This window comes from Pseudopipra pipra, chromosome 3 (genome assembly GCF_036250125.1).
Source record: "Pseudopipra pipra isolate bDixPip1 chromosome 3, bDixPip1.hap1, whole genome shotgun sequence".
Lineage (NCBI taxonomy): Eukaryota > Metazoa > Chordata > Aves > Passeriformes > Pipridae > Pseudopipra > Pseudopipra pipra.
This window is the reverse complement of record NC_087551.1, coordinates 45,105,239-45,132,893: the sequence shown is the minus strand read 5'-3', so window position 1 is coordinate 45,132,893 and position 27,655 is coordinate 45,105,239. Positions and strand designations below refer to the sequence as shown.

The following is a 27,655-nucleotide window of genomic DNA, read 5'->3' as shown; positions in this document are numbered from 1 at the left end:
GAATTAACATCCTTCCATGGATAAGGTGAACATGATGTGGCTCTCCATAGTCCTATGGACCTCTTCTAATGTAAAACTTTCACACTGCTTAAAGGGGTGAGTGAACCCTTTAGGAGTCTAGGTCTCAGTGCATACTTACAGGCACTGTCTGTTAAAACCCTAAACAATTTGTCAAGTGTCAAGGTATTTATGCATTCTAGGAAAAACATATTCTAACTCTAGGTCTTGGCATCTATTTTCTTGCTTCACACAACCAAACACATTGCTCCAAGGAGGCCAGACAGTTTGCTGTCTCTATCTGTGACTCCTTTCAGACTTAATTAGTGCTGAACTGCTGAGTTCACTGGAGATTACTGTTCTAGGAGAACCTCATCACTCACCCTGCCAACATGGTGTACAGTAGGATCCCCAAGCTCCAAATGTCACAGGCTGCATCATAACCTTGGCGTTTAAGGACCTATGTGAAGGAAAGAGAGAGATGTAAATAGTTTAATCTGCATTCCTTGAACTTTTAGCTTCTGATCTACAAAAAGCACTGATTAGTGGTTGTATCTACTGTCATTTCCAGGGCCTAACCACAGATCTGTTTTGAACACGTGGCTGCCATGGGATCAAAATGGATTGATAGTGGCGTTGAGAAAGGTGAAGCCCAGGCTGGAATGAGCTGGTTAGTGTTCAAACCAAGCACATCTGTCCCCTCCACAGTAAGAGAGATGAGTGTAGTTTGTTGGAGACTCTGTGAACTTCTCTGACAATCTAACATGAAGCAAAGCAGAACAATATTTCAATTATTGAAAATGTTTCATAATAAAAAAGCTCATTAATACTTTGAAACATAACCTCCTATGAAACACATCCTCCTAACATAAAAGTTACCAAGAACACTATGGATGCAACAACTATAGGGCTGAATGACAGTGATAAGTATTCCAAATGAGCTCAGTTTGGATTTGATACAGCAAATGGATGCACACTAAAGTATATCTAATGCTAAACTAATAAAGATGCATGACAACTGCAAAGAAAGCTAAAAGGCTTGTTCTTATCTTACTTCTGTATAAAGAAAAGTGGATGCATTTAGACTGGACTTCACAGAGAGCAAGCTAAAACTTGATCCCCTTTTCCTATGGGGAAAACAAGACCCATGGTACTCAGCAGAGATCTGACCAGTAGGTTCAATATCGATGCAGGATGATATGTTAGCAGTAAGGGTAAAGCCTAGATTTCATTTATGCTAGTGCACACTAGAAAAAATGCCTATTTGGGTCAGTGCAGGTCCAAGTGAAAGCAAAGTCACCAGCCAAGCTCAGGGACCACCTCAGTTGTTCCACTTGCCCATTAAAGCAAGCTACCCTTCTGGTTTTTTCATGTCTGACACAGAAGGAGAGTTTTGTCCTGCTCTGACGGATTGATAGATACATCTTTTTGCAGAGCACATGAAAAAGGAAGGTACAAATTCAGCAAGTCTTTCTCTGACCTGCAGCCTTAGTACCCAGGGTGATTTACTTAAATAAAGTAATCGGAAGTCTATCACAGAAAAGATCAAACTCTGCTAAGGAAAAACAGTTTGATAAAAAGTTGCCTTGACAGATTTTATAAATGATGAGCAGTAAAGCAACCATCTGTCAGGTATGCTGCTGAGTGAACATTTGCTACCTGGGAAAAAATAAAACCAAACCAAAAAACCCCCACAACAGCAAAGACAGAGAAAAAGCCACATTTCCTCCTCTTGACAAAGCTGGTAACATCCTGCTTCTGCCTCTCCTGCCCATCATATATAGGCTTTCTGGCTGTTATATTTATTTTTATTTCTTTAGTTCTTGCATTCATTCCTGCTCTATAATGTTAGTTTTTATGGGAAAGACTTCTTTGCTATTTGACAAACCCAGTTGCTTCTTGCTTCACCTGTGAGACTGAATACCCAACATTTATATTTCCATATAGTCATTCATGTTGTGTTTTGAACAGTTACATTTTCACTTCATTGCTGTTTTCCTCCAATAACCAAGAACAATCAAGTCCAAGGCAAATGACAGAAAAACTGGGCAGTGATGCTATTTAGTGGAGCAGGATATTAAGCAAGTGGTTACACAACCTCAAAATAATGGAGAGGTGTCACTGTGTGCTATCATTCAGTTTGCAGGAGCAGGACTATACAACAAGGGCATTCACTCTGTGCCACTGCCTAGGGAAAGCTTTGCTGGCAAGTACTTTTTTATCAGCAGCAACTTCACCCCACAGATAACAACAGGATCTAGTGAGTTATCAGTTAGTGTCATTGCTATTTGAAAACATCTCCAGCAGGTCTGTGCAATTGTGGTTAAAATGAGAACACTGAGCAGACAGAAGAAAGCGTGAGAAACCCTGGCCAAAAAGACTGCTGTTTGATCTAGGCAGGAGATGGTATGAAACACAAACAGGCATGTGTTTTAGAAATAAATCAATCGGGGAAAGAGCTTTGCAAAACATGCAGTGGTGTCTTGCTGTTAATGGATGCTGAAGAATTTACCACCAATGAAGGGGTTTGGGTCACCTTGAGAACTCAGTGCGATCTGAAATAGAGGCACAAGCTGGCAGGGCATTGTGGAGAGAATGGGTACCCTGGAGATAATGATACCCTGGGTTCATCCAATTCTGATAATGGCTCAGATATTTATCCAACCCCCTTTTATTTTTAGAGGCTTTGACTTATTGGGTTAACAAGGTTATAAATACAGGTTTTTCTCAGCTGTGACAATGCATACAGGTACAAAAGCTAACAAACAATCTCATATTTTCAAATGCCAGAACAGTAGTTCTTCATGGATATTGGAGGAAAACTGCAGAGTAAAATACTTTTACTCAATCCAAAAGAACCTTACTGCAGCAGCAGGGCAAGAGCCCGGCGCTTCCCTCCCCACATGCAGCATGACTCGCACTAGGTGGCAGCGTGCCTCTTTCTCTCGGGTAGCCTTCATCTTTGCTCTTGCTATCAACAAACCCCAGACTAAAGGTTTCCAAAATACAGGGAGATCCAAGTGGGCAAATATGTCCTTCTTCTTCTGTCACTGTCCTTTTTGTCATCAGCTCAACTGACTTTCTGCCTCCTAGATTAGTTTCATGAGCACGTGGCAGATGTTGCAGTGGGGCTTAGATGGGGAACACAAAAGTCAAGTCTAGGCCGGAGGGCAGCATTATATCACAGGTAAAATATAAAAGCACTTAAGGCTTTATGTAAGCTCTCTGCCAGTTCTGGTAATGTTTCAATTAATCTCCAAAGTCTCCTGCATTAGCAGGACCTGTCTTACTTATCATGAATATCTGGGACAGTGATTTCTGTTTTCAGTTTGAATCAGAACAGTCTGGTCTGAAAATACACTGGGCTGGCAACGTTTGTGACTAGACACTACACAAAATAGTCCATGACGAAAAATAGCTACACCTATTTTAAGCACATTGTATCTCAGAGAAAATCTGAGTGCTTCAAATCTTGCAAACATGATTATTTTTTGGTTTAGAAATTGAATGGCTGTGGTGCTACAGAACTTTTTTATGTACTTTGATAAATTTTAAAAAACTCATTCCCATTTCTAAAATGGAAACCCAACGAAACAGCAACAAAATAACAAACCAATCTTTCTTGGCCATAGAAGACTTCTTTGCTGAAATAAACCTGTTTTGAATTTATACTGTCCTGGCAATGGTCTTAAGGTAACAAATTCTCTTTCTGATGCTGGAAGGCTGTGATTCCCGGGATTAACTTTTGGTATCATGAAAGGACTTTGTATGGAAAGATCATCCCATTTTTCTCTTCCCAGTTATATACCATATAGATGAACATTGGTTGAAGGAGACTTATGGGGAAGAAAAGATTGCTGAATTATACCAATTGAGAGACATTGGTATTTTATAGTATAGGACAGATGTAGTATTGAAAGACAATAATCTTTTGTTTTTCTTATATGGACCATAACAAGCAGAGGAAGACACACATTTGAAGTCGTGTACTAACGTACTAACATTTCTGATTTTCATCGCTCCAAAAAATGGACAGTTAACCAGGAAACTAACTTGCTGCTCCTTCATCAGAAGGAAGCAGCTATGAACATCTCAAGAGTCAAACACAGGGAAAAGCCCAAACCATTAAAACTGCTGTGTGACTCGAGCTCACTCCCGCAGGCCTACATGAAAGGAGCAGGACCTGCCAGTGATGCAGACGTTCTCCCTATGCTTGGGACAAGCTGTTTGGTCTTCATCTGTTTCCCTCTCTTTAAAAATTAGAAAGCAGCCCTTTCCTACATCTCCCATAACAGGGGGGATTGGTACTAGGAAAGCCCAAGACGAGAGATGTTTCTTTAGCTCAGTGAAGTCAACAATAAAATTCTGACTGATTTTAGCATGATAAGGATTTTGTTCAAGGATTTTTTAGTCCTATCACAGAATCACAGAATGGAAGGTTTGGAAGGGACCACTGGAAGTCATACAGTCCAACCTCAAGCAGAGTCCTCTAGAACATGCTACTCAGGATTGTGTCCAGATGGCTTTTGGATATCTCGAGAAGGAGACTCCCCAACCTCCCTGGGCAACCTGACATGAAGATTTTATTCCTGACATCAAGGTTTCCCTCTTAAGCCTTAATCCTGCTCTGACACAGTGCACTATAGGGAAAGTAGTCTGATCAGAAGCAGATAGAGAAAAAAGATATTTATCCCAGTAATGAGTCAAGGCATTGTGTAAGTCAGTCCAAGACAGACACCAGCTTCTGTCAGAAGAAAAACAAGTGCCATGACAAGTCCAGGAAAAGGAAATTTATGGTAATAGAGACTGTCCAAGTGCCAGTAGCCTGATTTCTGCCTTGTTCCTCCTGTAAAGGCAGCAAGGAAAAGGGAGAGAGGGAGGAAGGACTGCTTCCTATGACACAGTCACTACTGAAGGCTTTGAAACATGATCCTACCTCAGGGGCAACAAAGTTGGCCGTGTAGCAGGGAGTCATAAGCAACCCATTCTCCGCTCTCAGTTGCTTAGCAAACCCAAAGTCACAGATCCTGATAGAGTCTGGGTTTCCTGACTCGTCCATGTAGAGGATATTACTTGGCTTGAGATCTCGGTGCACCACCTTAACAAGAAAGAGAAGCGAGAAACAAGTGAGAAGAGGAGGTCAGGGAGCATCCAGGCTTGGCTGCCATTCCTGGTCTGCTGGTCGAGGTAGGTCAAGAGCTCATGCTGAAAATATTTAAGTTTTGGAAAAAAGTTACTTAAAAGCCTTGGACAAATGAAGGAAAATAAAAAAGGTTAAAGTCTGTTAAAATGAGAAATAAAATCTTTGACAGCCTGTGCTGTGCTGGTTTATCAAGATGGAGGCTGCTGCTTTAAGGGGGGACAACTTTCCTCAGTGTAGTCAGAGTGGGCTGTTGTATGATCATCTTGGTGGCAGTCTCCTGGAACATGATGGCTTGAAGTACTCAGCTAAAAGCTGAAGAAGAAATCACATCATAGGGGGAAAGTGTGTAAGGTCTTCTTGTGACTGTACATGTGAGTGGCTCACACTCGAAAGAAGGGACTTTTTTTTCCCGATTTCAAAATGTATTCACACAACTTCACAGGACTGCGCATTTTACCAGATATGTTGCATTTCAGTGGTGGGAAAACAGCCTTTATTTGTTATAACAAGACTGAAAAATTATCATGAAAACATAAAAGCTGAAGCAAAAAATGCATTTGTTTTAACCATGAAGCAGGAAAAGCAGCAAATATTTGACTAGTCATCCAAACTGCTTGTCCCTGAAATGCAGAAAAGGAGAGATTTTCAAACTGCTGTATATAAAGAGCTTATACTCTAAAAGCCAGCTTTTAATAGCATGTCAGAAGCCTTTCCCATCAGCTGCTCAAACTGCCACTTCATTTGGAGAGCTGAGCATTTGATTTTCTACCTATCTGCTGATTCAGCAACCCTATTTGAAATTCTGTTAAGAGATCAGGTACTGCAATAATGACTGTGATAAAAAGTAAACAAGTGATATCTCAACATGGTACATGAACTTCAAAATCACTGTAGTGTGGGAATAAAATGCCACTTCAATATACTTTCTGCTCAGTGGGAAAATGGATAGAAAGACTATGACCCTATTTCACAAACCAAAAGTAATTATAAATATGGAGAAACATTTTTTAGAGGGAACCCCGCTCTCCCCCATTTACATTCCAGAGAATCAAAATCACAACTATTTGCTATTTCTAGAAGTTGGAGTTTAAGAAGGTTGATGCAGCTAAGCCAAAAAAGTCATGCTTACGCCCTGAGAGTGCAGGTAGTCCACAGTCCTGGTGATGGTGCACAGCACAGCGCTGGCTTCCCGCTCTGAGAAACACTTTTGCCGAAGAATGCGGTCCAGGAGCTCACCTCCCCTCATCAGCTCCATCACCAGGTACACGAATTTCCCATCATCATACACCTGGAAGAGTAACAGAATAAATATATGTTTTGGACCCATTAACTTGGTAAATGTTGGTCCTTTAATCACAGTGTTGGCTTGCCTGTGTGAGATGTTGCAAGAGGAAAATGTCAGCTAACGTGTGGGAAATGTACTTATTACGCTTAACAACAGAAAATTTTTAAAATTACTTAATCATCACTTTTTGCTTGTGTCTGTAGCAGCTTGCTGATTTGTCCACACAGAAATGTAGCTTTCTTGTTCTGCTATCATGCCAGCAGAGCAGATCAAGCTGCTAAAAGCAGCACCACTTCACACAGCCCCAAATGTCTGCTGGCTCTCACCCAAGCCTCCTTCTCAGTAGTGTTCTCTCTTTACACTTCTACAGGGTAACATTTGCCATTTAAAATATCAATATTTCCCTTTGAGTCACGATCAGCTAAAGAACTGTATTATACTGTTGGCCAAGACCTGCACCTAATGATATTATATAGTTTCTATTTGCAATTCTGGGGAATATATTGACATCAGCTGCAACATATATTTATCTTCAATGTCAAGGGTAAGGGGTAAAAGACATTTTGTCATTTAAACTGGAAGACAGCCATTTTCATGTCATAATCTTTTACCTGGTCTGCAATAATGAGCAGGAAAGGGATACAAAACCTTTTTTTGCACAGATTTTGAGATATGCTTTAACACTTAGGAATTAAGTGAGACTTTCTTGAGAGCATGAAATTAGAAAATTTTTATCTACTTCTCTAAAGTCTAAACCATAACATACTGGCCACAGACATGAGCAGGACTTTGTTCTGTAAACTCTGATCTGACATGGTATGGACAACCCTAGGTGAGACTGCAGGCAGCCTAAGTAAAACATCTCCGACTAAACTTCATTACTGTATGTATGCATGGTGAAGGCTATTTTGCATATGAAATGCTGAAGAAAAATACCCTCAAGTCTTCTCAGGCTGATTGAGTAGAAGGTAAATACTCCCTGGCACTAAAACACTATTGGGGGAAATCCTAGAGACTTTGTGAGCCCTCCTCTTCCTAGCAAAGCACATATCGCAGGCTGCATGGGAATGGCTGCTACTCATGAAAGATCATCCCCTGTCCAGCAGCACCACTGTGTGGGTTCAGCAATGTGCACTGAAACACCCAACTAGGGAGATCTCCTTTTAAACAGTGCTTCAAAACCAAACACATTTTGTCATTCTCCAGCACTGTGCCCCTTTGGATTTATTTACAGTCTGTTAGACAGTAACTGGAGAATATATAACCTGACCAGACTTTCCAAATGCTATCCAGTAATTTGTGGAGTCATGTTTTTTACCTTGATTTCAATGGGTCTGGTTTTAGCTCTGACCTTCAGCTGAAGAATTTTCCAGACATGGACTAATAAGTGGGCCTGATCATAAGACGAAAATCATTTAATGCTGAAGTGCTCAAAGACTACTCACATCTTTAAGAGTAATGATGTTTGGATGCTGTCCATATCGCAAGAGGATCTCAATTTCTTCAGAGGGGTCTCTCTTGCTCTTATCAATTATCTGGAATAAATGAAGCACAGTTAGTCCAATACCAGCTAGCAGCACTAAGTGCAAACCAAGCAATTTCTACAGTATAAACAAATTAATATTTAAAATTCTTCTATTAATCATTATTTTAGGAGAGGACAGCTCTAACCATGTGCAAATGAGAGCCATGTTGACTGTCTGCCAAAGCCAGATGGAGCAATAATTAGTTTAGACTCTGGAGGCGTAGGCCCTCTTTTTGATGCCTATAGTTCTGTTTACCCATAAATAATGGCACTTACAAGAAGTGTCATTTAGAAACCAAACAACCTTGAAAGTTTTAAAATAATCATAGCTTTAAAATTACCTCTTTGACATAAAAAATTGATAGAATCATAATATTGACATATGCTTGTATGTCTGCTGCTAAATTAACAAAAATTACTTATCAAGTGTGTTTGTCAGAAGTGAAAATGACATTTTCTGCCAGGGGAGATTTGCATTGAAGCTACTGGTAATCACTTGGCTCTTTGGGCCATGCTGTTGTAATGATATGTAATGTTATGTATCAACATCTTTTGCCTTATCAGAGAGTACAGTGAGACATAAAAACATTTTAGTTTCATAGCAGCAGGTCTCAGAAAAACATGACACCTGCTGCTCAGAGAGCATCACTGCACGGAAAGCCAGCTGTTAGAATAACATTGACTTCGCAATGCTCCTGTTACCTGTATTTTGGATGTCAGTCAAAGAGCTTTAGTCATTTGCCCAGTTGAGAGCACTGATTATGTTTCTCACTTTGTGGATTTAAATGATAAATATGAAATAAAAAGAAATAGCTATAAAATAATACAAGGGAGATCTCTACATTTTGGAATCTCAAATGCAACTGCACAGGGAATGGCAAAAGACTCACTCATTAGGAGTACAGTGTTTGGCAATATTTCTTATTGCTAAGAAACAGCAGCAGTACAGGTGTATACAAAATACAGTACAGAATAACAGGTGTACCAAAATAGAATGGGTGCCATTTTCAGAATATCATAAATTCATTATTGTCTTGGATTTCAAGGCTTCCAACCTTAAATGTGGTTAGTTCTCTCCAATAACTAGGCACAGAGCACAGATTACAAATGATGGTGTTATCAGGGATAACATCATTTTTTAAAAATTTTTTTTTTTAAGATTTTTTTTAAAAATCTCTTTTGCTAATGAGCCTGTCTGCTTTTTTTACAAAATGCATGCATTTTTTATGTCTTAATTATGGTGATACACATTTAAGTACATGTCTAGAATTTTATGCATCAGCCATAAAAATGCATAGCTGAGTGTATCAGAGGTTTCACAGTCATCATGACTGACATGTATGTGCAGTGATGATGGTCAGTAGTTGTCCATGGCTGAGGCATGCATGTGAAGCCATGTCAGTGATTTGACTCTGAATTAATAGAAGTGTGACAAATGAAAGTGCAACAGGAAGCTGATGCAGGAAGATGGCTGTCATCTGCATTTGAATAAATAAAGGAAAACTTCAAAAACAGGTGAATGGAAAAGAATTCTGCTAGCAACTTCTTAGAATACTGTTCTCGCAGTTTATTTGAGATACTACCAAGAAGCCAGTGGAACCCTGATCAACTGACTCCTCGCAAGTACAACCACAGTGACTGAATGTGTCCCATTCAACCAATAACTCTAACATACAAAAAGATCCTCAGGGCCACTTCCTCGGCTAAACTAATAGCTTTTGTCAGGTTAATGGAGTTACTCACATGTGCCCCTGTTTGCCTGTGCCTGCCTTGTACAAACCAGAAGAATCTACTGTGGTAAGTATTACCACTGCTGTGTGAAGTACTACTGTCACTATGCTACTGTAGCAAGCAATATATTCCAGATCTCTTTTCTGTTGTAGTTTCCTGTGAAAGGAAATATCCAGAGCTGTGGAAAATTTTAAGCAACTATTAATAATGCAGGACTATAAATGCATATATACAGCCTAAAAAAAGATTCAAACCAAAAATAACCTCAGCTATTGACACAAAACTAAAACCAACATAACCTACAGCAGTCTGCTACTGATTTAGTAGCAACAGCAGTAGATGACATGTAATGCTTCTAATTCACAATATGCTATATAAATACAAATTGCAAGACAGGCCCTAAATCACATACTTTTTGCTTTAATGTGTATGCAAGCTGTGATACAGTGATTAGATGGACAAGCTGCCCCAAACTGCACCACAAATCATTGTCAGAGCTGTGACAGGACCTGCCAAATTCCTTTCAGTCCCTGGGCAGTCTGGTTAGACAGACCAGAACCATTTTTTTTCTCTACAGCAAGAGACTGTCACCCTGATAGTGCCTCTTTTCAGTGTGCCTGTGACGTACATTTGGCCCATGACTGATAAAGCAGCAGAGGAAGTCTCTCAGCTTTAGCAGAAATGTCTCATCATTTCAGACTGGCTGCAATATGCACAGTTCCTTTATTTGGATGTTGCAATGGCCACGGAAGTTCCTTAAATATGCCCCATAGCTCCACTGTGACACCTGATTCTCCTGGTCTTCTTTTTCAGAAAGCCATAGAATCAAGTTGGAATTAAATTGGAAAAGATCTCTAAGATCAAGTCCAACCATTAAGCTAGCATTGCCAAGTCCACCGCTAAACCATGTCCACAAGTGCCACACCTACACATCTTTTAAATACCTCCAGGGATGCTGACTCCACCATTTCCCTGGGCAGCTTGTTCCAGTGCTTGATAACCCTTTCAGTGAGTGTTAAATCCACGCCAGACTTTGCCAAGAGGGAAGCTGCCATGTCAGCGAGGTTTGATCAGTGGTTGCTGCCTCCTTTTGCACACAGAGGTATCACAACATGAGGTGCTGGATTCCCAGAATACCTGCAAATCTTTCCCCACCATAGCACCAAAATGAGCTGCAGTCAAATGCAGGTCCAGTGTCCCTTATCAAACACAAGGGCTAAGGAAGATGCATTGTGGCCTTCCAGTGATATTCATAAGTAGTTCTAAAATTTTCAAAAGATATCAGATTAAATGAAATAAATTATGTCAGCAAAAAGGCAGTGGTTTCACTAGATGGGCGTTAAGTGCTTTTTGTGTAGCTGTACTTTCCAGTTTTCAGTGTGAGTGTTCCATAACATGGAGGAAAAGCATACTTCGGGCACCTTGTGCAGATGCAGCAGGACAGAGGCAGGACAAAGGCAGCCCCAGCACGGCCCCCCCAGCATGCTTTCCCCATGCTTGCCAGCTGGCCTCCTGGATGTTTGGCCTCCTGGCAAAAGCATGTGGCTTCTGCCATACTTGTGCACACTTGTCCTTCTCCAGACAACAACGTCCAGGCTGCTGGGCTCCAAGAATAAAATCACTGTGAACATCTTGTCCACAATCCTACATAGTTATCTACATGCACATCCACCTTCCTGTAGTGGGTCACTATCAAGAGATATGAAGCAGCCTCAACCACCATTTGAAAAGTGTTCACTAAGTCAGACTTAGCGACTGCCAGAGAAAGTGAGAGAGGCATTACAAAGTCTAACTGTGCTTGTGCTCTGCCTCCTGGAAACAAACTAATGTGCTCTTCTTCCTACTTCTTTCTAAAGGGGACCTGGCAAGATCTGCTGGCTCCTGCTGTGGTGAGCTCTGGTGCCTCCCTGGGCTCTCCCGGGGTGGAGACATGGGCTTTGATTGGCAGCGAACCACTACCAGAGCAGACATCTGTACCTGGCACTTAGCTTTCCATTTCTGTGGTACTGTTTATTGTTTCTGCTCCTGCTTTGGAATTTAATTATCTGTAATTTTTACAGATCATCTCTACTGTCAGTCCACCTCTGCATATGGAGAGGTTCTAGCTTTATCCACTAAATCGACCATTGCAGATTGTGTAGACCAGACAACAATGTATGTAGCACTTCACATCCAACCAATGTAGCAGTTAGGTATGGTCCTCAAAGTCATTTTAATACCACATTTCTGATGTACTTTCAGACTGTCTTGCCAAGCCCAGCCTGTTGTTAGGTACTCTGCACTAACGAGGACCAAAGGTTCTGGATTATTTCCTACCTATATACTGGAAAATGCAATGCTAGAAAGAAAAAAAATCCATATTTAATATTACAGATTTGGGTACAGGTTTGCTGTAGTCTCATCAGAGTTCCTACATGAGACTACACATTACCACAGCTTGTGAAATTGTCTGTTCTTGTTCAGAATTCACATTATTATTAATCAATCAATTTTTTTGCTATCTAGTAGCTTTCAAGCTCTATTGTTGGATGATGACAAGCTAAATTATGTCTGTCTGAATTTTAGATAGGAAATAACACTCTTAAACCCTGATTAAAAGCTGAGCAAAACTATGCAACTTCTAAATATTTCTTGTGATAAAAAAGAGTGTTTGACACCTTGGTCCCTGTTTCCTCTGAGACACTGTGTTTTGCATGAAGACAGACTCTTCTCTGTTCCTCTCTTGTGACAACCCATGAACCTCCTGCAGCTCTTCCTGTTCAAGGAATGATGTCTTTTATATAGGAAATTAATTCTGATTTGAACTTAACTAAAATGTATACATATACACCCTCTGTTACAAAATTAAGGGAAGATCTTCTCAGCTACTAGTCCTGGGATTCTGAGTAATATGGGATGATGCTACTTTCCTATTTCTCTCTATAGATGTGTGGTGAAGACCAGTTCAGAAAGCCATCATAATGTATAAATAATACGAGCTCTATTGTACTTTTTCCCAAATCTTCGTTTGTGAAGTCTAGCCATGAATTGTACTTTGGCAGAGAAGAGCTGTGAGGCCAAAGGGTCTTCTATTGCCCTTCAGAAAAGAAAGAAACTGAAACATAAAGCAAACAGACTTTTCTCTATGTATTGGACACCTAGGGATTGCCTGGAAACTCATTTGCGTCACAGGGTATGAAACAATTCCAGAGTAAAAGGGATGCAGCACAATCAATAGTGTCCTTTTTTCTAATAGGGGACTTGTTTGTTCTTTGACTATCACACCCTTTGTGTGACTCACTGAAAGAAAAAGGTGCATTTTCTTCAGTGGGATTTAGGCTAAGAATTAAATGATATTTTAAAATGAGTCGAGTTCTTTTAAAGGATAATAATGAAGTCTTTCTGTATCAAGAAAGAAATGATCAAGAGAGAATATTTCCAAAATCCTAATTAATGCATCTGTCCAGTTTTTAGAAGTCCTTCTGCAAGTCTTCTGCATGGAAAAAATCACCCAATTCTCCCTTACTAACAGGTTTTCAATGGCTTCAGCCTTACCAGAGTAGATTGATAAATATAAAAGAGAGTATCAATAAAATTCTATGATGGTAAAGTCTTGTTGAAATTGGCACACCAACTATATAGACAGTATATGTTTATATTTGCTTTTGTGAAGGTATTTGCATGCTTCCAACCATGTAGATAAATTTCTTCTTCTGGGCCTAGTTATGCCATTAGAAGATGTTATGAGTTCTCAGTTGTTTGATACCACCCACCAACTGGGACTTACAGCCTTTACAGTCCTGCCAAAGAAATGGTATCTGTGAGCACTCCCTAATCCATTTTCACAGAGTCAGTCATGTTAATACAAATTGCCTTTTCAAACACTGAAATTAACCTGAGTGACTGTGCAGGAGAATGGAGAGTGGCTGTGTTTCTCACACAGAGTTCTCCATCACTACAATTGTGAGACTGGAAAAAGGCAAGAGGTAGGAGGAGACAGTTTAACTGCCTTTGCTGTCTGGAAAATGAACAATCTAAAAGAAAAGGTGAGAGAAAAGAGAGTGAGAAAGAAGACAGAAAAGAAACATGAGATGCACTGATGGGAAGAGCAGTGATATGGGCCTGAGGAGAAAGGACAGGGCACCTGTCAGGCTAAGCTGGAGCTAGCAGCAAGGAAACTGCTGTTTGTTGTAGGGTCTTTCTGTGCTAGGGAGAAAGGACTTTGTGTATCTTTAATGAACAAACAAGACTGCATTAAAACATTTGCTTGGCTCTGAATTGATTTATTCCCCTTCAGTGAAACAGGACTCAAAAGCTCTGTCTAAATCACATCAATTGAAATGGGTGATGGTAGGTATCTCCCTTCTTGAGGAAGCTGAATGTACCTAGTATTGGCATGGTGGTTTAAACCTTAACACCATGGTGTTTGCCACTACCACGGACTGCAGCAAAAATTCTCCATTTTATTTTAGTAGACTTATTGCACAACAAAATCCACAAATATTGGGAAGCATTAAAGGTACAACCTACAGCACAGGTACAGGGTAGGTTGTGGGGCTTTGACTGAGGAGTTTTAGTGGATCATGCTGCAGAGGCATGAGGTATAGCTCTTTTTTGTCCCCAGTCCAAATGGGATCAGTGTTTGCCTTGTCTTCATCTGCCCCAAGTGACCTTTTCTGGAAGCTGAAACTGAGACACAGGGGTGTGAAGCGGGGCAGCTGAGCTACTGGCATAGTCCCACTCTGCTGCTCCATCTACAGCAACAAGAAGTCCAGTAGGTCAGGGCAGACACCTGGTCCTTGCAATACGCTGAATGGCCACAGCTGAGGCTGCCAGTGTGTTTAGGAAGCAGGATGATGTAAAGCTCCTTTTGACCAGCATGTGTGAACTTTTAACAGCTTTGTGCAAAAAGCATGGAGAAGGAAGAGAGTTTCATACGCTTTTTAAAGCTGCTTTATTTTTTATTACATACTTCGAAGGTATTTCTATAGTCTGGAGTGTGAGCATGGGTTAATCACCTTTAGGAACAGATTCATTACGTTCCTGTACGTGATACTCCCTGTAAAAATCCTTTTCTTTGCTGGGAAGAGAGGGATGAGCAAAGGGGGAATTAAATTTGTATCCCTTTTCACATTGTGTGTACACTATGATGTATTTGAAAATTCAGGGCACCACTAGTGGAACTGACTGTAGGTGGGATTTGCATCTCTTCTGAAGAAAGGAGGTGTGACAGCACGCAGAGATTTTAACCTGACAGTTTCACCTACAATATTAATTCCAATGCAAGTGTCACAGAAACAGAGTTTTGCAGTTCTGTGCTGCTGGAAAATGTACAGGTTTCCATTTCAGTAATATTTCCTTCTAAAAATAAGCCATATTCATGCCAAGCATCTGTTTTAATTTGATTCCTTTTTTGATGTCAAATTACTCAAGCTGGATGTGGATGAAAATCACTGCGGAAAGGCTAATATTATTTAAAAGAACATGGTATAATTTTACATTTAAGATGTCTCCAAGGAGAACTTTTCCAAGCCTGATAGTTTCTGAGGGACTATTTGCTCTGCCATTAGTTTTGATTAGCTCCAGAAATTCATTCCTTCTATCCATGCTTAAATCTTTCAAAAATAGTAAACTGAATATTAAAAGAAACAAGCCTAATTAGCAATAATTTTCTGAAATAAGGACTACCCATCAGATCAAGCCATGCAGGTGAGACGCTAAACATTTCTGCACACAGAGCATGCCCACTTGCTGCCACTGTTTGCTGACTTGGCACTCCTAAGCTGTCAGCTGGTACTGTAGTACCTGGTAATTAATTAAATATGGTAGTACACATTTTCTAAGCACTGCAGAAACAATAACAAATTTATTCCAATAGCACCTGTGAAACAGAAAAGCTCACTTTTGGGAGAAGTCTGCAGTTCTGGAGGCAGAATAGCTTGGTGGGAAAGGCTCTACACTGTGTTTTAGTCTGCTCTGCTCAGCACACATCCTTGGATCAGACTGATGAGTTTTCAGCCCATAAAATAACTGCAGTGCTACTCCCATCTTCTTTTACAAAAAGCTTCAGAAACCAGCGTATCATATTCAGAACTTATAAAAGGGGAAAATTATTACATCAATATGGAAGACAAATACAAGAAACATCGTTTGAGTGGCCCCAAAAGAGAAACAGAGCCATGAAGGACCAAATTTTGTCCAAAATACTTTAGGTATTTGGCAAGAAAGCTAGCTAAGAGAAACATGATATTATTAAGCTGTAGAGAAACTGCTGCCTGATCCTAGGTCTCAGAAAAGATTTACTTAGCAGAAAGAAACACCATATTTTTACATTCTTCAGAGGTTCAGCCATGCCATGGAGAGAGACACTGTGAGCTTTGTGACCAAATGGGAAAGAGGCTGCAAGAATCCTTACACCAGAGGGGATGTACAACCACTGCACATCTAAGATTTGCTTTGAAGCTGAGACTAAGACGTGGCCTGCACATACTTCTGTATTTCTATCTGCCCTTTCTGATTATTTTGTTAAGACTTAATCAGTGCTTTGATCCCATTAACCCCAAAAACCAGCAACGGTCCTCACTGCTAGAAACAAGCAGGCTACTCGGAGAAGTGCTCAGGCCACCCCTGCCTCTCTGCCTTGCCTTCTCCCAAGTCTTTCAAGAAGAGCCCAGCACTCTGTATTGGCCTATCCTTTCTGAAGCTGCTGGGCTCTGCGTATTTGAGCAGTGCCTCCTTGAAGAACTGACTTATTTCTACGGGGAGAGTATCTGGCAGAAATCACAGAATATGCAGAGTTGGAAGGGACTCATCAGGATCCTCAAGTGCAACTTCTATCTGAACACACTCAAATCAAAACAGTAGAAAAGTGAAGTTCTGCAGGTATTTCAGTAAACCCAAATCTTAAAAAATGAGGACACCATATAAAGTATGCTATGTTACCTCCTACTGTGGTGAGTGAAATTGTACAGAGTGGCCCTGGTCCAGTGTGGAAGTCAAGCCCTTTGATAAAGTTGTTTGAAATGGGGAAACCAAGAAAGCCTTCAAAAATACTCTCATAGATCAGACATAAGATCCTCCTAGACAACTTTATCCATTACTCCTTTGCTACTTCATCCATTTTACTGTATATCATTCTCTTTTTCCATCGTATCTAGAGGTCACCCTCCATGCTGTTTGTAATCACTCAGTATGATAACTAGCCCTTACTACGGCTATTAATGCTGGTTTCTTTGCAGAGCACTCTAGAAGACAGCCTACCCTACAGATGTTCAAAGAATATCACAGATTTGTGCTTAAATTTCCTCAAAAGCCTGTATTTCCTACATGGCACCCTAAAGCCTACAGAATCTGGTGCCACACTGCCAAGAGACTTGAGTATGCTTCAGACAGTCAAAAACATTTTTTACTGAAGTGTCTGCACCACAGTATTTCCTGATGCCCAGCTTTATAAACCAAATTTTGAGTAGAACATGCTAGGTGTTCTCAGTAGTTTATCAAGGTAAGAAGGGGTCTTGTACCTCTGACCCTGCATTTGTAAGGCTACATTTCCACTAATATGACAAACTGAACTTCTTTGCCTGTGAGGGGGGAGGACATCTCAGTCATGTCCTTGAAGAGTCTGTTTTACCAACTGCTCTCACAATCAGAATTTTTTTCTTTTCTGAAATTCCCTTTTTTAGCTCCAAGACATTCTGTCTTGTCTTTAGCAGCCAAATGGTTGTCATCTATCATTTATATCACCTTAGAGATATTTATAGATTTTGATTATGTCCCACCAGACTATTGTCTGTCTTATGTCATACATATTTGTAGCTCTCTAGATAGAGCTTGCCTTGTAATTCTTGCATATTTTCTGCTATATATTTTCTCTAATTTGTTTATATTCTGTTTTAAACCATGAATACCAAAAATGCACATAGTCCCACAGGGTTTTGTAGGTACTACAGGAAAAACTCACTTACTTATATGCAGGAATGTTAGTAAGAGGGAAATCTATAGGTTTTGCTTTTTAATTTTATTAATGAAACTTTAACTACACTAGGAACGTATTTATGAAATCCTTGTCTGATGCTGGTATTCAAATATTTGTATTTCCATCCTATGAATTATTGAGTACACTGAACACCTACATTACATATCATTCAGGAAATAAAATAGGAATCAAACCTTTTGGAGAGACTGCAGTCAGAGACATTTTCTCAAAAAATATTGGAAAGTATCTTTCAGAATCATTGGTATGATGTTCAGAGGCAAAAGACATGCTCTTGATAATTTGATAAGGCAAAAATGTTGTAGAGCCACTAAATACTACTGTGTAAGCTCCTGTCTTCACGTTAGCGTGCAATTTTATCTACTTAGGCTAACCACCTAGAAACAACCAAACCATAACTGGGAAGCACCAATGGAAGAGGAAAATAAAGTTCAAAGAAATTATGAAACAACTCTGGAATTTATATGAGTTTTGCTGACTACGTCACTCACTGTTATTAGCAAATAAATAGAGGTATACAACAAGTTTGATTGCACAGGCCTACTAAACCAGTGCTCATAAGGTACTGATTTCTATTTATTGGTAGCATTTTAACATCACTTCTCCACCAGTATTGTATTTTTGTAGCTAATTAAAATGTACCATCTCTCCATTCTGCCTATACAAAACATGCTAGATAGATGTGCTTTCAGTGCTTGGTAATTGCCAGAATTTTATATGAACTGTAGGACTTACTAGGACTCTAGCATACACTAACTTGTACCCCAGTGGCAGACATTGACTGCAAACTTTGGCTTTGCTCACAACTCTGGAACATTTGGAGCCTAACAGCTGGTTAGTACATTACAGAGATAGGAAAAAGTCATGAAATTCACATTTGTTTTGACATCCAAATTCCACTGTAATGTTGGCATCTGCAAAATTGGACTTGTCAATAGGGACTATATCAATGTTTTTCTTCTTCAAAGGAGGGAAAAATGCATACCCTGTGCTTTTACCTAGTTGTTCGCCCTGGCTCTAGCAGCATGGAGGGACTAAAAATCCACAAGACTTAATCAGTTAGACATTCCTGTGACCTGGAGAAGAAGATGGTTGACATCAAGGTGTTGAATCTGGCACTTAAACCACCCACCTCTGCAGTGTCTGGGCTGGGGCAGTTACTGTTTTGGGGGCAGAAAAGTCCATAGCAGGAGCAGTTTCTACTTGGCTATTATCCACCAGTAATCCCTCCTGGGGGTAAGGAGTCAATCTAAATAGATAAATCCTTAGAAAAAGGAAGATGCAATCAAGTCCTTTTCAACTTTACTTAATCTGGCATCAGTAAGAAGCACATCTAAAAATTCAGCTTGAAAGTTTCACTAGTGCTCCAAGCTTGAAAGCTGTGCAATGGTTTTAAGTAAAGAAAAACATCTGGAATATGCTAATTGCATCAAATCTCTGGCAGGTTTTGAAAAATCTGATTCACCAAGAACTCTGAACTCCAAATGAGAGCTCTTAATCTGTTTAGGCTTCCATTGCAAACTTTTTTCCACCCACAGAAACTCCTCTCATCTCCTCTAGCATCATTCTTTTACTTGACTTATTTTCTCTAGATACTGATGTGGCTGAAGTAGTTTGATCTGATTTTGCTTTGCTTCTGACCTCACTGTTACATTTACACCCATGTGAAGCTTGTAACTATTAATATTCCCTTTCCTATTAAAAATCATTAGGCCTTTTTCAGTCAGAATGATCAATATTATAGCAGAAGAATCTGAAACACATTAGAGGTCCATCAAAGGAGAAACTTTTTTTCCCCATATCTCTTCTTTCTACTGGCATCCAACTCAGAATATATTGTGATTCTGTGATTCAGAAGAATGAACAATATATGTACTTGTATTTCACAAATTTATACTTTTTTCACTTGGGAATGAGATGGAAAGAAAGCCTCAGAGCAGTAGAATATGATACACAGACTCGCTAAACCAACATCTACCTGCACTGACCAGGTAGGTGGCTACTAGTTTCAGGGTAGACTCAGTTTGCAGGAAATTTGGCTGTCTACACAGTTTTCTGTTGGATGGTGTTGAAATGCTCTCAGAAATGGAGAGGTAAGTCTGAATTTTGAAACACTGCAGTTAGGAACCCAAGGGCATGTCTAAAACAGGTTTAGAGTTTATTATTAGCATTTCATTTTTTACAGATGGCATGGAAGAAGAGGGAATAGGTTGCAAGAAAACTCTCTTCTGCAGGCTCAATGATTGGATTTACATAGGAAGCACAGCTGCCTATAGGTGCAGAGAGGTGTCTAGGGGAAATTCCAAAAGCATCTCAGTGAGTGATGTGTCTAATCAAAATGAACTCTTAAACGAGTGAAATTCCAGATCTGTTCAAGTGGTTTTACAACACCAGCAAAGAACTTCTTTGCACTGCTAGACATCTAAGTATCTCTACAAGATATCCCCCAATTAGTAGCGGCTGGCCAGCAAAAGGAAAAGGGCTGAAATGTTTTGCAGTTTAATAAATATATTCTGCTTCTGGCCTAGGAAAAGTTTCATTTTCCTGAGTGGATTTTCTGACTGTAGCTCTGACTCAAGTTACTCTGGCTAGGTACTCTGCTGCCTCAGTATGGCACCACACAGCAATAGTAAACAAGGTGAGTGGCAGTCTCCATGGAAGGATTATTTATTTACACAGTGACATGATGTGTGTCTTCCTGCAGTGATGCCACCACATAATTTCCTTAACTTTTTTCCTATCACCAGCTTCCCCTGGGGAGACAGGATGATGTTCTCTGATGTGTTGTCAGTTCATCTGAAAGAAGGAGCTTTTAATGAGGTGGTGCAAGGCAAGTGGGGCTGCTGCCTATCACACAATCACTGCAGATACTTTTTCCTGTGAATGCTATGTACTAGAGAGCATTGAGAAAATTATACTTACTGACAGAAATCAAAAGAGCCTAATTACAGTGATTTTTATAGAGACAGTTAAAGAATGCATGTCAAAAGGGACTGATATATAATTATGATAATATCAGTTGCAATTTCTGTACTATCCAATTACTGGAAATGGGTGGCATTGTGCAATTTTTTTGAAAGTGAGCTACCCTGATAACAAAATGATATAATCTTATTATGAAATTAAAATAACACTGAAAGAAAAGTAAAATTAATATATTGGTAGGAGTAATAATTAAAGAGGCAGCACTAAATGTGCTTGAAAGACAGTACAAACAGAAACCCACCAAGTGTCTCCAACCTCAAATCTGCTACACATTTGACTCACACTGTGACAGAAACTGAGGTGCTGCATGTGTTGCCTACACTGGCAGTCAAAATCAATACATACTGATGTGACAAGAAGAGAATCATCATGAGTGGAGGAAGAAAGGAATAAAAAGAGGAAATATTATTAAAAATGGGAAAGACCATAAACCTAGCAATTATAGTGTTGAACTTTTCTGCAGTTTTGACTGTCTACATGTGTTGAGTTTGCTCTGGATCCTCTGAAGTTCTCTAAACACCCACTGGTGTTCAGGCAGTTCAGATTCGGGCACAGATATCTTTGAGTACTGAGGTTCTTCTGTTTTGGTTTCTCACTGGCTGTATTTACACTGATAAAACTGTCAGCAATACTTGATATAAATAAAATAGTAAAGATATTACTTTAATTTAGCACACATTTTGTTCACCACAGATGCAATGTAATTATACAGAATTAATACTACTATACCTACTACAACGTAATGCCATCTGTTGACAAATAACCTGGACCCTGGAAAACTCTAAATTTTCCATTAATATGAAATGAAAATATTAGCACAATCACATGCAAGCCCACAGACCAGCTGGTAGGTCCGTGCTCCTAATTATGGTGTAGCCTAGAAAAATCAACCATTATCTGAACAGTGGCATCAACAGATTGTCATTTCAGGTTTCCAGATTTTTGTGGCCACCATGGGGAAACACCAAAAGTTTAATGGATTTTCATGGCTACTGCATTGTCATCAGTCCAGTAATGGAAAATAAGACTGAATAAAATGTTTAATATTATTCTATTTACTACCTGGAGTTCATTTATCTCATTAATTGCAGTTTGGATCACTTCCCTAAGGTCTCATCATCTTATTTAATAGCAGACACAATCTTATTTATTAGTAAAGTTTACATATCTTTTCTAAAATTTTAAAATGAGAAAAGTAGAGAGGCAATTAGCCAGATCCTCTTATTTACTGCATGTTTGGTAAAGACATTTCTCTATGTACTGCAACCTGTTCCCAAGAGATGCTACAGAATGAAAGGATCTGACTTAACTGTCCCTGTCTTTTCAAAATCATTATAATAATTCCTCATTTAATCTAAACTTGTGCCGTTTTGGTATAAGAACAAAAACATTAAATACTTTTCTAACATGAATGTTTTAATTGCTACACATTTTCTTAAAGAAAATAGCATGTTTAAAACTCTGACTTGTCTTTAACATCCAACTAAATCAATATTTTAAATCTCTGCAGAAGACTGACTTTTGCTCCTTTGGATAAAATGTTGGGTTTGAATGTCAAGCAGACAAAAAGAAATCTGAGTTTCTGTAGGTGATCATGGTTTTCACTGTCTAATTACAATAAAAAATGCCAGATCTAAACAACTTGAGAAAGTAGAATACATGATATTTCAATTTTGTAATAGTTTTACATGTTATTTTGTTTATTTACAATGATGTAATGTAGGAGCTGTTAAAAATCTTACCCAGTCTGCAAGGACCATGGCTGAAGTGATTAACAGTGATTAACCATGCAAGACTGCAAAGGTTTTTTCCATCCAGGAATTTTACTTGATGAGACTGAAGTGTGAGAAATAATATAAGTTTATCATAAAACCTATTGTCTTACAAAAGAGAAAAAAAATGAAGCAACACCTGCCAACAAGAAATCAGCCAACAAAAATCCACTGACTACACCGGTACCCAGGCTGGCAGAGCAGTCTCAGCCAATTTCTGGCATCTACCAGAGGCTTTCTTACCTTCACTGCAAACTCTGTTTCTGTAGCTTTATGAACACATCTCTTGCACACTGAATAGGAGCCAATTCCTATGTCTTCCTTGATCTCGTATCCATCTGTAAAGTGAATGTTGTTCCCATGTAACTGCTACAGGGAAAGACAAAAGAAACAAGGTAATCAGAACATGAGTATGTAAAAGTAAGGATTAGCCTCCTCTTAAAGGAGGTGCTTGCTCTCATCTCCTTTACAGATATCTCTTGTCCTTAGCAGTTTTTCTAAGTCCAGTTAAAAAATTCTGAAGCTCTTTACTTAAACAAGTAAGAGTGTCCTCTCCCTTTTTACTTTTTCATAGTCTACAAGATGGAGTTGTCCATGTAGGAGTAATGGTAAAACTACAGTGGAATGCAGAAAATCAACATCTATTAGAAATTCAAAGGAAACTGTGGGTCCAAATCTCCTGAAAAACACATGTCTTGATAATATAAACTTATTTCTAACTACTGAGGGCAGAGGACTAATAAGATACTAGTGGCTTCATAGTCTTCAAAAGAGATACCCCACATATGGGGGGTGCCTCCAGACAATGAGAGGTCTTTTCCAGAATATGTTTAATTATGGATTTTGTGTGAGAGGTTATGATTTTAAGCTATTAATTTATATGCCCTTTGGAAAATGTCTGGGCAGGTGGATTGGTTAAATGGTGAAACCCAAATCTAAGGCTTTGCTGCAAATTCCATCCCAGGACTGGATGACCAGCAGCTCTAAAAATCCCCTACAATACTGTCTAAATATGTAACCTTGCTAGCAAAGTCCACACAGAACCTGCTACATTATAAGACATGCGTATGTTAACATTCAATACATTTTTACAAAGCAAATCACAGGAATATGTATAACATTTCTGGTATGTAATTGCTTGGTTAACATTTCACTTACTGTTGCATAATAGCATCTTTAAGAATATAGTCCGCTGTAAATTATTAAAATAGGGATGAAAACCACAGACAGGGCTCTCCCCTTGAGGCATGTACACCTCTGGTCGTGGGTAGGAGAGAAACTTTTTCCCAGTGAGAAAATTTGCTGCATATTCAAGCAGCACAGTTCTTTTCCCTATTCACTTACCATCTGATGCATTGAGCCTTTTGTAGCAATTTATTTCTCATTTAAATTACAACAACTGTACAGCATGTTGTATGGGAATGGCAGCAAAGCACCAAGCATCTGGCAAGTCTTTCCCCCATCAAGCCACCCTGCTTTAGGTGAGTACACCCAGCCTTTTGTGAAGTAGCAACAGGAGTACGGTAGCCTCTTACACCCAGGAGCTTGTGTCTGTGGGAACCTACAGCAGCAGTTCATTAAACCCCTTTGCCAATACAGCGTCATATAATCCAAGACAAAACTGTTGGGAATGACATGCATTCAGTGAAAAAACAACACTTCATTATACTTGCCCTGTGTGCATAACTGGAATAATATTTTCGGTATTCAGAAGTACTTTTCATTTAAGTTGCAGTTCTTATTTTCTTTGCAAAGGTTGTGGGGAACGTGAACTTATGAATAAAAGCCATTGGGGAAAAATTCTGATTTTCCACCCCCTACACACTGCATGTAAACACTTCCTACCTACACTAGATATCTGTGAAATACCAGTGCTAATGTTGAGTCCGTTTAAATACACTACGCACATATGTATCTGCCCATCAGATGTGAAGTGTAATGTCAGCATCAGTACCTGCACAATTGGGTGAACAGTGATTTTGTGCACATCTTGCTGTGCAGGCTCCTGCACCAAGTTGGAGGCAACAAAGCTGAACCCTCTGAAAAGATGATGAGCATTGGCACTTGGAGGAACACCTGGGGAATCTGTCGGAGAAGGAAGAAAATGGCCTCATGAGCTGCATGAAGGAACAGCAGGAATAGCACCGCACCCACCAGTCAGTAGTAGATCCTGACAAACTGGCAAATACATATAAATATAATTCACCTCCATATCAAGGCTTTGGTGTGCCTTCTCCATTCCTTTCCTCTGGATTTGAACAATGCAGGAATATTGTTTGCAAGGATTTTTCCTCTTGGATACAGACTTTTTTTTCAAAGTGCACATTCATTCTTATGCAAAGTACTGCCAAGAGTCCACACATACAGAAAAGGTACAAGGCAGTGAGGCTAGGAGAGAGAGACAGAAGACTCAAGCCAGGGCATCTTCTGACTTAGTAGAGGTTCTCCAGGGGGTGGAAAAAAGCTGCAGGCTGCTATATCTGTCCTCTGCAGCACAACTTGACTACAGACATTACAAAAGCTAGTAGCATGTTGTGTGAGTTAGGAGAATGTAGAGAAGACACAAGGAAGTGTTAAAGCACAATACTCTAGTAGTGGTGGTTTGTGGCCTTATAGGGATCTTCTTATAGGGAACAGATTTAGGAGCTGGGACCTACTCCAGGGAAGACACTGGTTGACTTGTCCTCAGGTGAACAAAACAACTAGGATTGTTTTAACTAAGAGTCATAGAGATTTTCTTCCCATCCCTTCCCCTGACATGGGAAAACCAGGGGAGGAATGGCTGGAGTTCAGAAAAACCTGAATTATTCTACCTTTGGAACGAAATAACCAGAGAGCAGCTCCTAGTACCTACACCACTCAACAGTGAAGGAAACAGCATGACAAAGCAAGAAGAGAAGAGTCGTGCTTCACTTAAAATTCTGAAAAGCTTTAAAAGATCAGTATATGTTTTATCCCAGGTATTTTCATAAGCAAGAAGAGTCACTTTGGAAACATTCCTTGCTAACTGGCTGGGTATTCTAAAACCTACAGTACTAAAATTTTCTGACCTTTATTTGTTTTTTTGGGGGAGTTGTTTTTTTATCTTCCCTTCACATTTCCTCCAGTGTGACATGTGATTTACCACGACAAAGTTGAAGAGCTAAATCTTGTATAATGGTTATCTTTCTCCCTGTGAAAGTCACAATGCTTTGTTCCACTAGAGCATCTAAGTGTAAGGGTTTTCAAAGGCTTCATAAATCTTAAGTAATTTCCTTCATCATGCTTCACTGGGGTTAGCAAAAATTATTATCTTATTTACAGAGCAGGATATTTAGATACTTCAGGTGCAATTTTACTTATCTTTTTCTCAGCAGTCAAGCCAGCCTAAAATATCCCTGCCGGTTACAGCATGCTGGCCCATCAATTACAACAGTACAAGCATTTGTGGACTGAAATCTAAGTTGGATCACAAAAATGATCTTGGTTTGATCCTTGTTCAAATCATTATTTCTAACCTAGATTTCTTCAGTCTTCTGCTCCCTGTGAGGAGGTGAGTCACCACAAATGAGATGTGGGTTCACAGTGGTGAATTCAGGAAGTTAGTGGCCAGAAAAAGCAACTTCGACTTGGAAAAATCTCTGAAAAAAAGTAATGTGAAACTATACCCATAGAGATGAACTTTCAGTGTCAGAAACCACATCTTTGGCACACTTTGATCTGAGGTTAAAAATCCAGAGAAAGCTGTTTCAATCTCAAGGGCAAATAAACTTTCTGAGGTACAGAAAATCACTGGGCTGGCAAGTTACTGGATCCAAAACTTTGACATAAACTTGCTTTCAGGCAGGAGAACTCATTCTTTAAGACAGAGTGCAATATGTATCTGTACCCCCTCCTTGGTAGTATCTTTCTGACAGCTTCATTAAAACACAACTGCATGATCATGAAGCAGGAATCATGACAGTGCTTTCCATCTGGGTATCTCAGTAACACGGTTTATTTGTTTGGGGTCTATGTCAGGATAGAAAAAACACAAAATAAAAAGGGTTCTTGTTCTATTCCACTGTCAATATGAGCCAGTATTACACACTTTTGTGATTCTTTACCTCTTCTGGTTGACCCAACCAGTCAACAGTCAGGGTCTGCAAAATATCCTGCCAGTTTGCAAGGGCTTTTCCATCATTCTAGAAGTGTAAAGGCATTCACACTTTCAATTACACCTATTCTGAAATGACATGGTTTGATTCTCAGGCCACTTTCCACAGTAGCCCCAAGCAGAACTGAGTGAGGTCATCTGCCCACCCCAGCCACTGCCTCAAGACCAAACTTCCATGTCAGAATCTGTACGACATATCAAACTGAATTAAACAACAGTAGTAACATGCAGAGTGTAAAATATAGCCCCAGGCATCAGTACAAACAATGAAGTGTGAACTACCAAAGCAATCCAAATTCTTAATGCTTCTCTGCAAGTCAGTGAGACTTCCCAAAGCAGCACCAGAGACTGCACTTCTCTCCAGATCAGACTGATTTGCAGTCTCCAATATTTCAGAGAAATTAGTTCCTCTGAAATCTAAATGAAAGCTAAAATCAGAGGATGGAAATGTCTAGTATCCAAATATCATTTGCTTCCATGCAGTGGGATAGGAACATCGGAACATGACCAACATATACTGGAGACAGGTGGATGTTCCAGTTGGACACATATAAACCAGAGTGTAATATTTTTAGAGTTTGCATAAGTCAGCATGTCCTTGCCAGAAAAAGACTAGGAACCAATTGATAAAAGATTTAGAGTAGATACCGTTATTTCAAACTCCATGAAAGGAAGTTTGGGTCAGGCCTAGAATAGACATTAGGGCTAGTTTTAAGAAAAAAATGGTGTAGGTCATGATCAGCTTGAACAAAAATGACAGGAAATCTCAGCTGTGATTTACGTGCTATAATGTAGGTGTTTTTGTAATGATCTTTCACTCTCACTGCAACAGTTCTGGGGCAACTTGAAGGTTGGAGCTTGAGACCTTATACTTGGTTATTACAACAATGCTATGTGATATTTACAGTTCTTACCATCTTCAAAGTGTTTTACAAACAACAGCTAATTAAATTGTTATATTTTAGAATGTATAAATAAATACTTCTTTACACAGGAATATCACAGGCGGAAATGTAATGTAACTTATCCATATCTAACAAGAGGAAATATAAGTGGGATTACCACTCTGACATTACCGGTATTCTTGCTTTCCACTAAAAGAGTGGAAAG

General features: G+C 39.5%; 1 protein-coding gene across 4 annotated transcripts in view; it reads right to left on the bottom strand.

Annotated features, from left to right (window-relative positions):
* Positions 1-27,655, bottom strand: part of RPS6KA2 (ribosomal protein S6 kinase A2) — a 284,874-nt gene that overhangs the window by 8,885 nt on the left and 248,334 nt on the right. For all 4 annotated transcript variants that reach the window (XM_064648957.1, XM_064648959.1, XM_064648960.1 and 1 more), the window contains 6 exons: positions 24,365-24,495; positions 22,654-22,779; positions 7,871-7,960; positions 6,270-6,428; positions 4,934-5,095; positions 381-457 (listed from right to left, as the gene is read on the bottom strand). In XM_064648957.1, the coding sequence (XP_064505027.1) occupies positions 381-457; positions 4,934-5,095; positions 6,270-6,428; positions 7,871-7,960; positions 22,654-22,779; positions 24,365-24,495 (745 nt within the window). The remainder of the gene's footprint in view (positions 1-380; positions 458-4,933; positions 5,096-6,269; positions 6,429-7,870; positions 7,961-22,653; positions 22,780-24,364; positions 24,496-27,655) is intronic.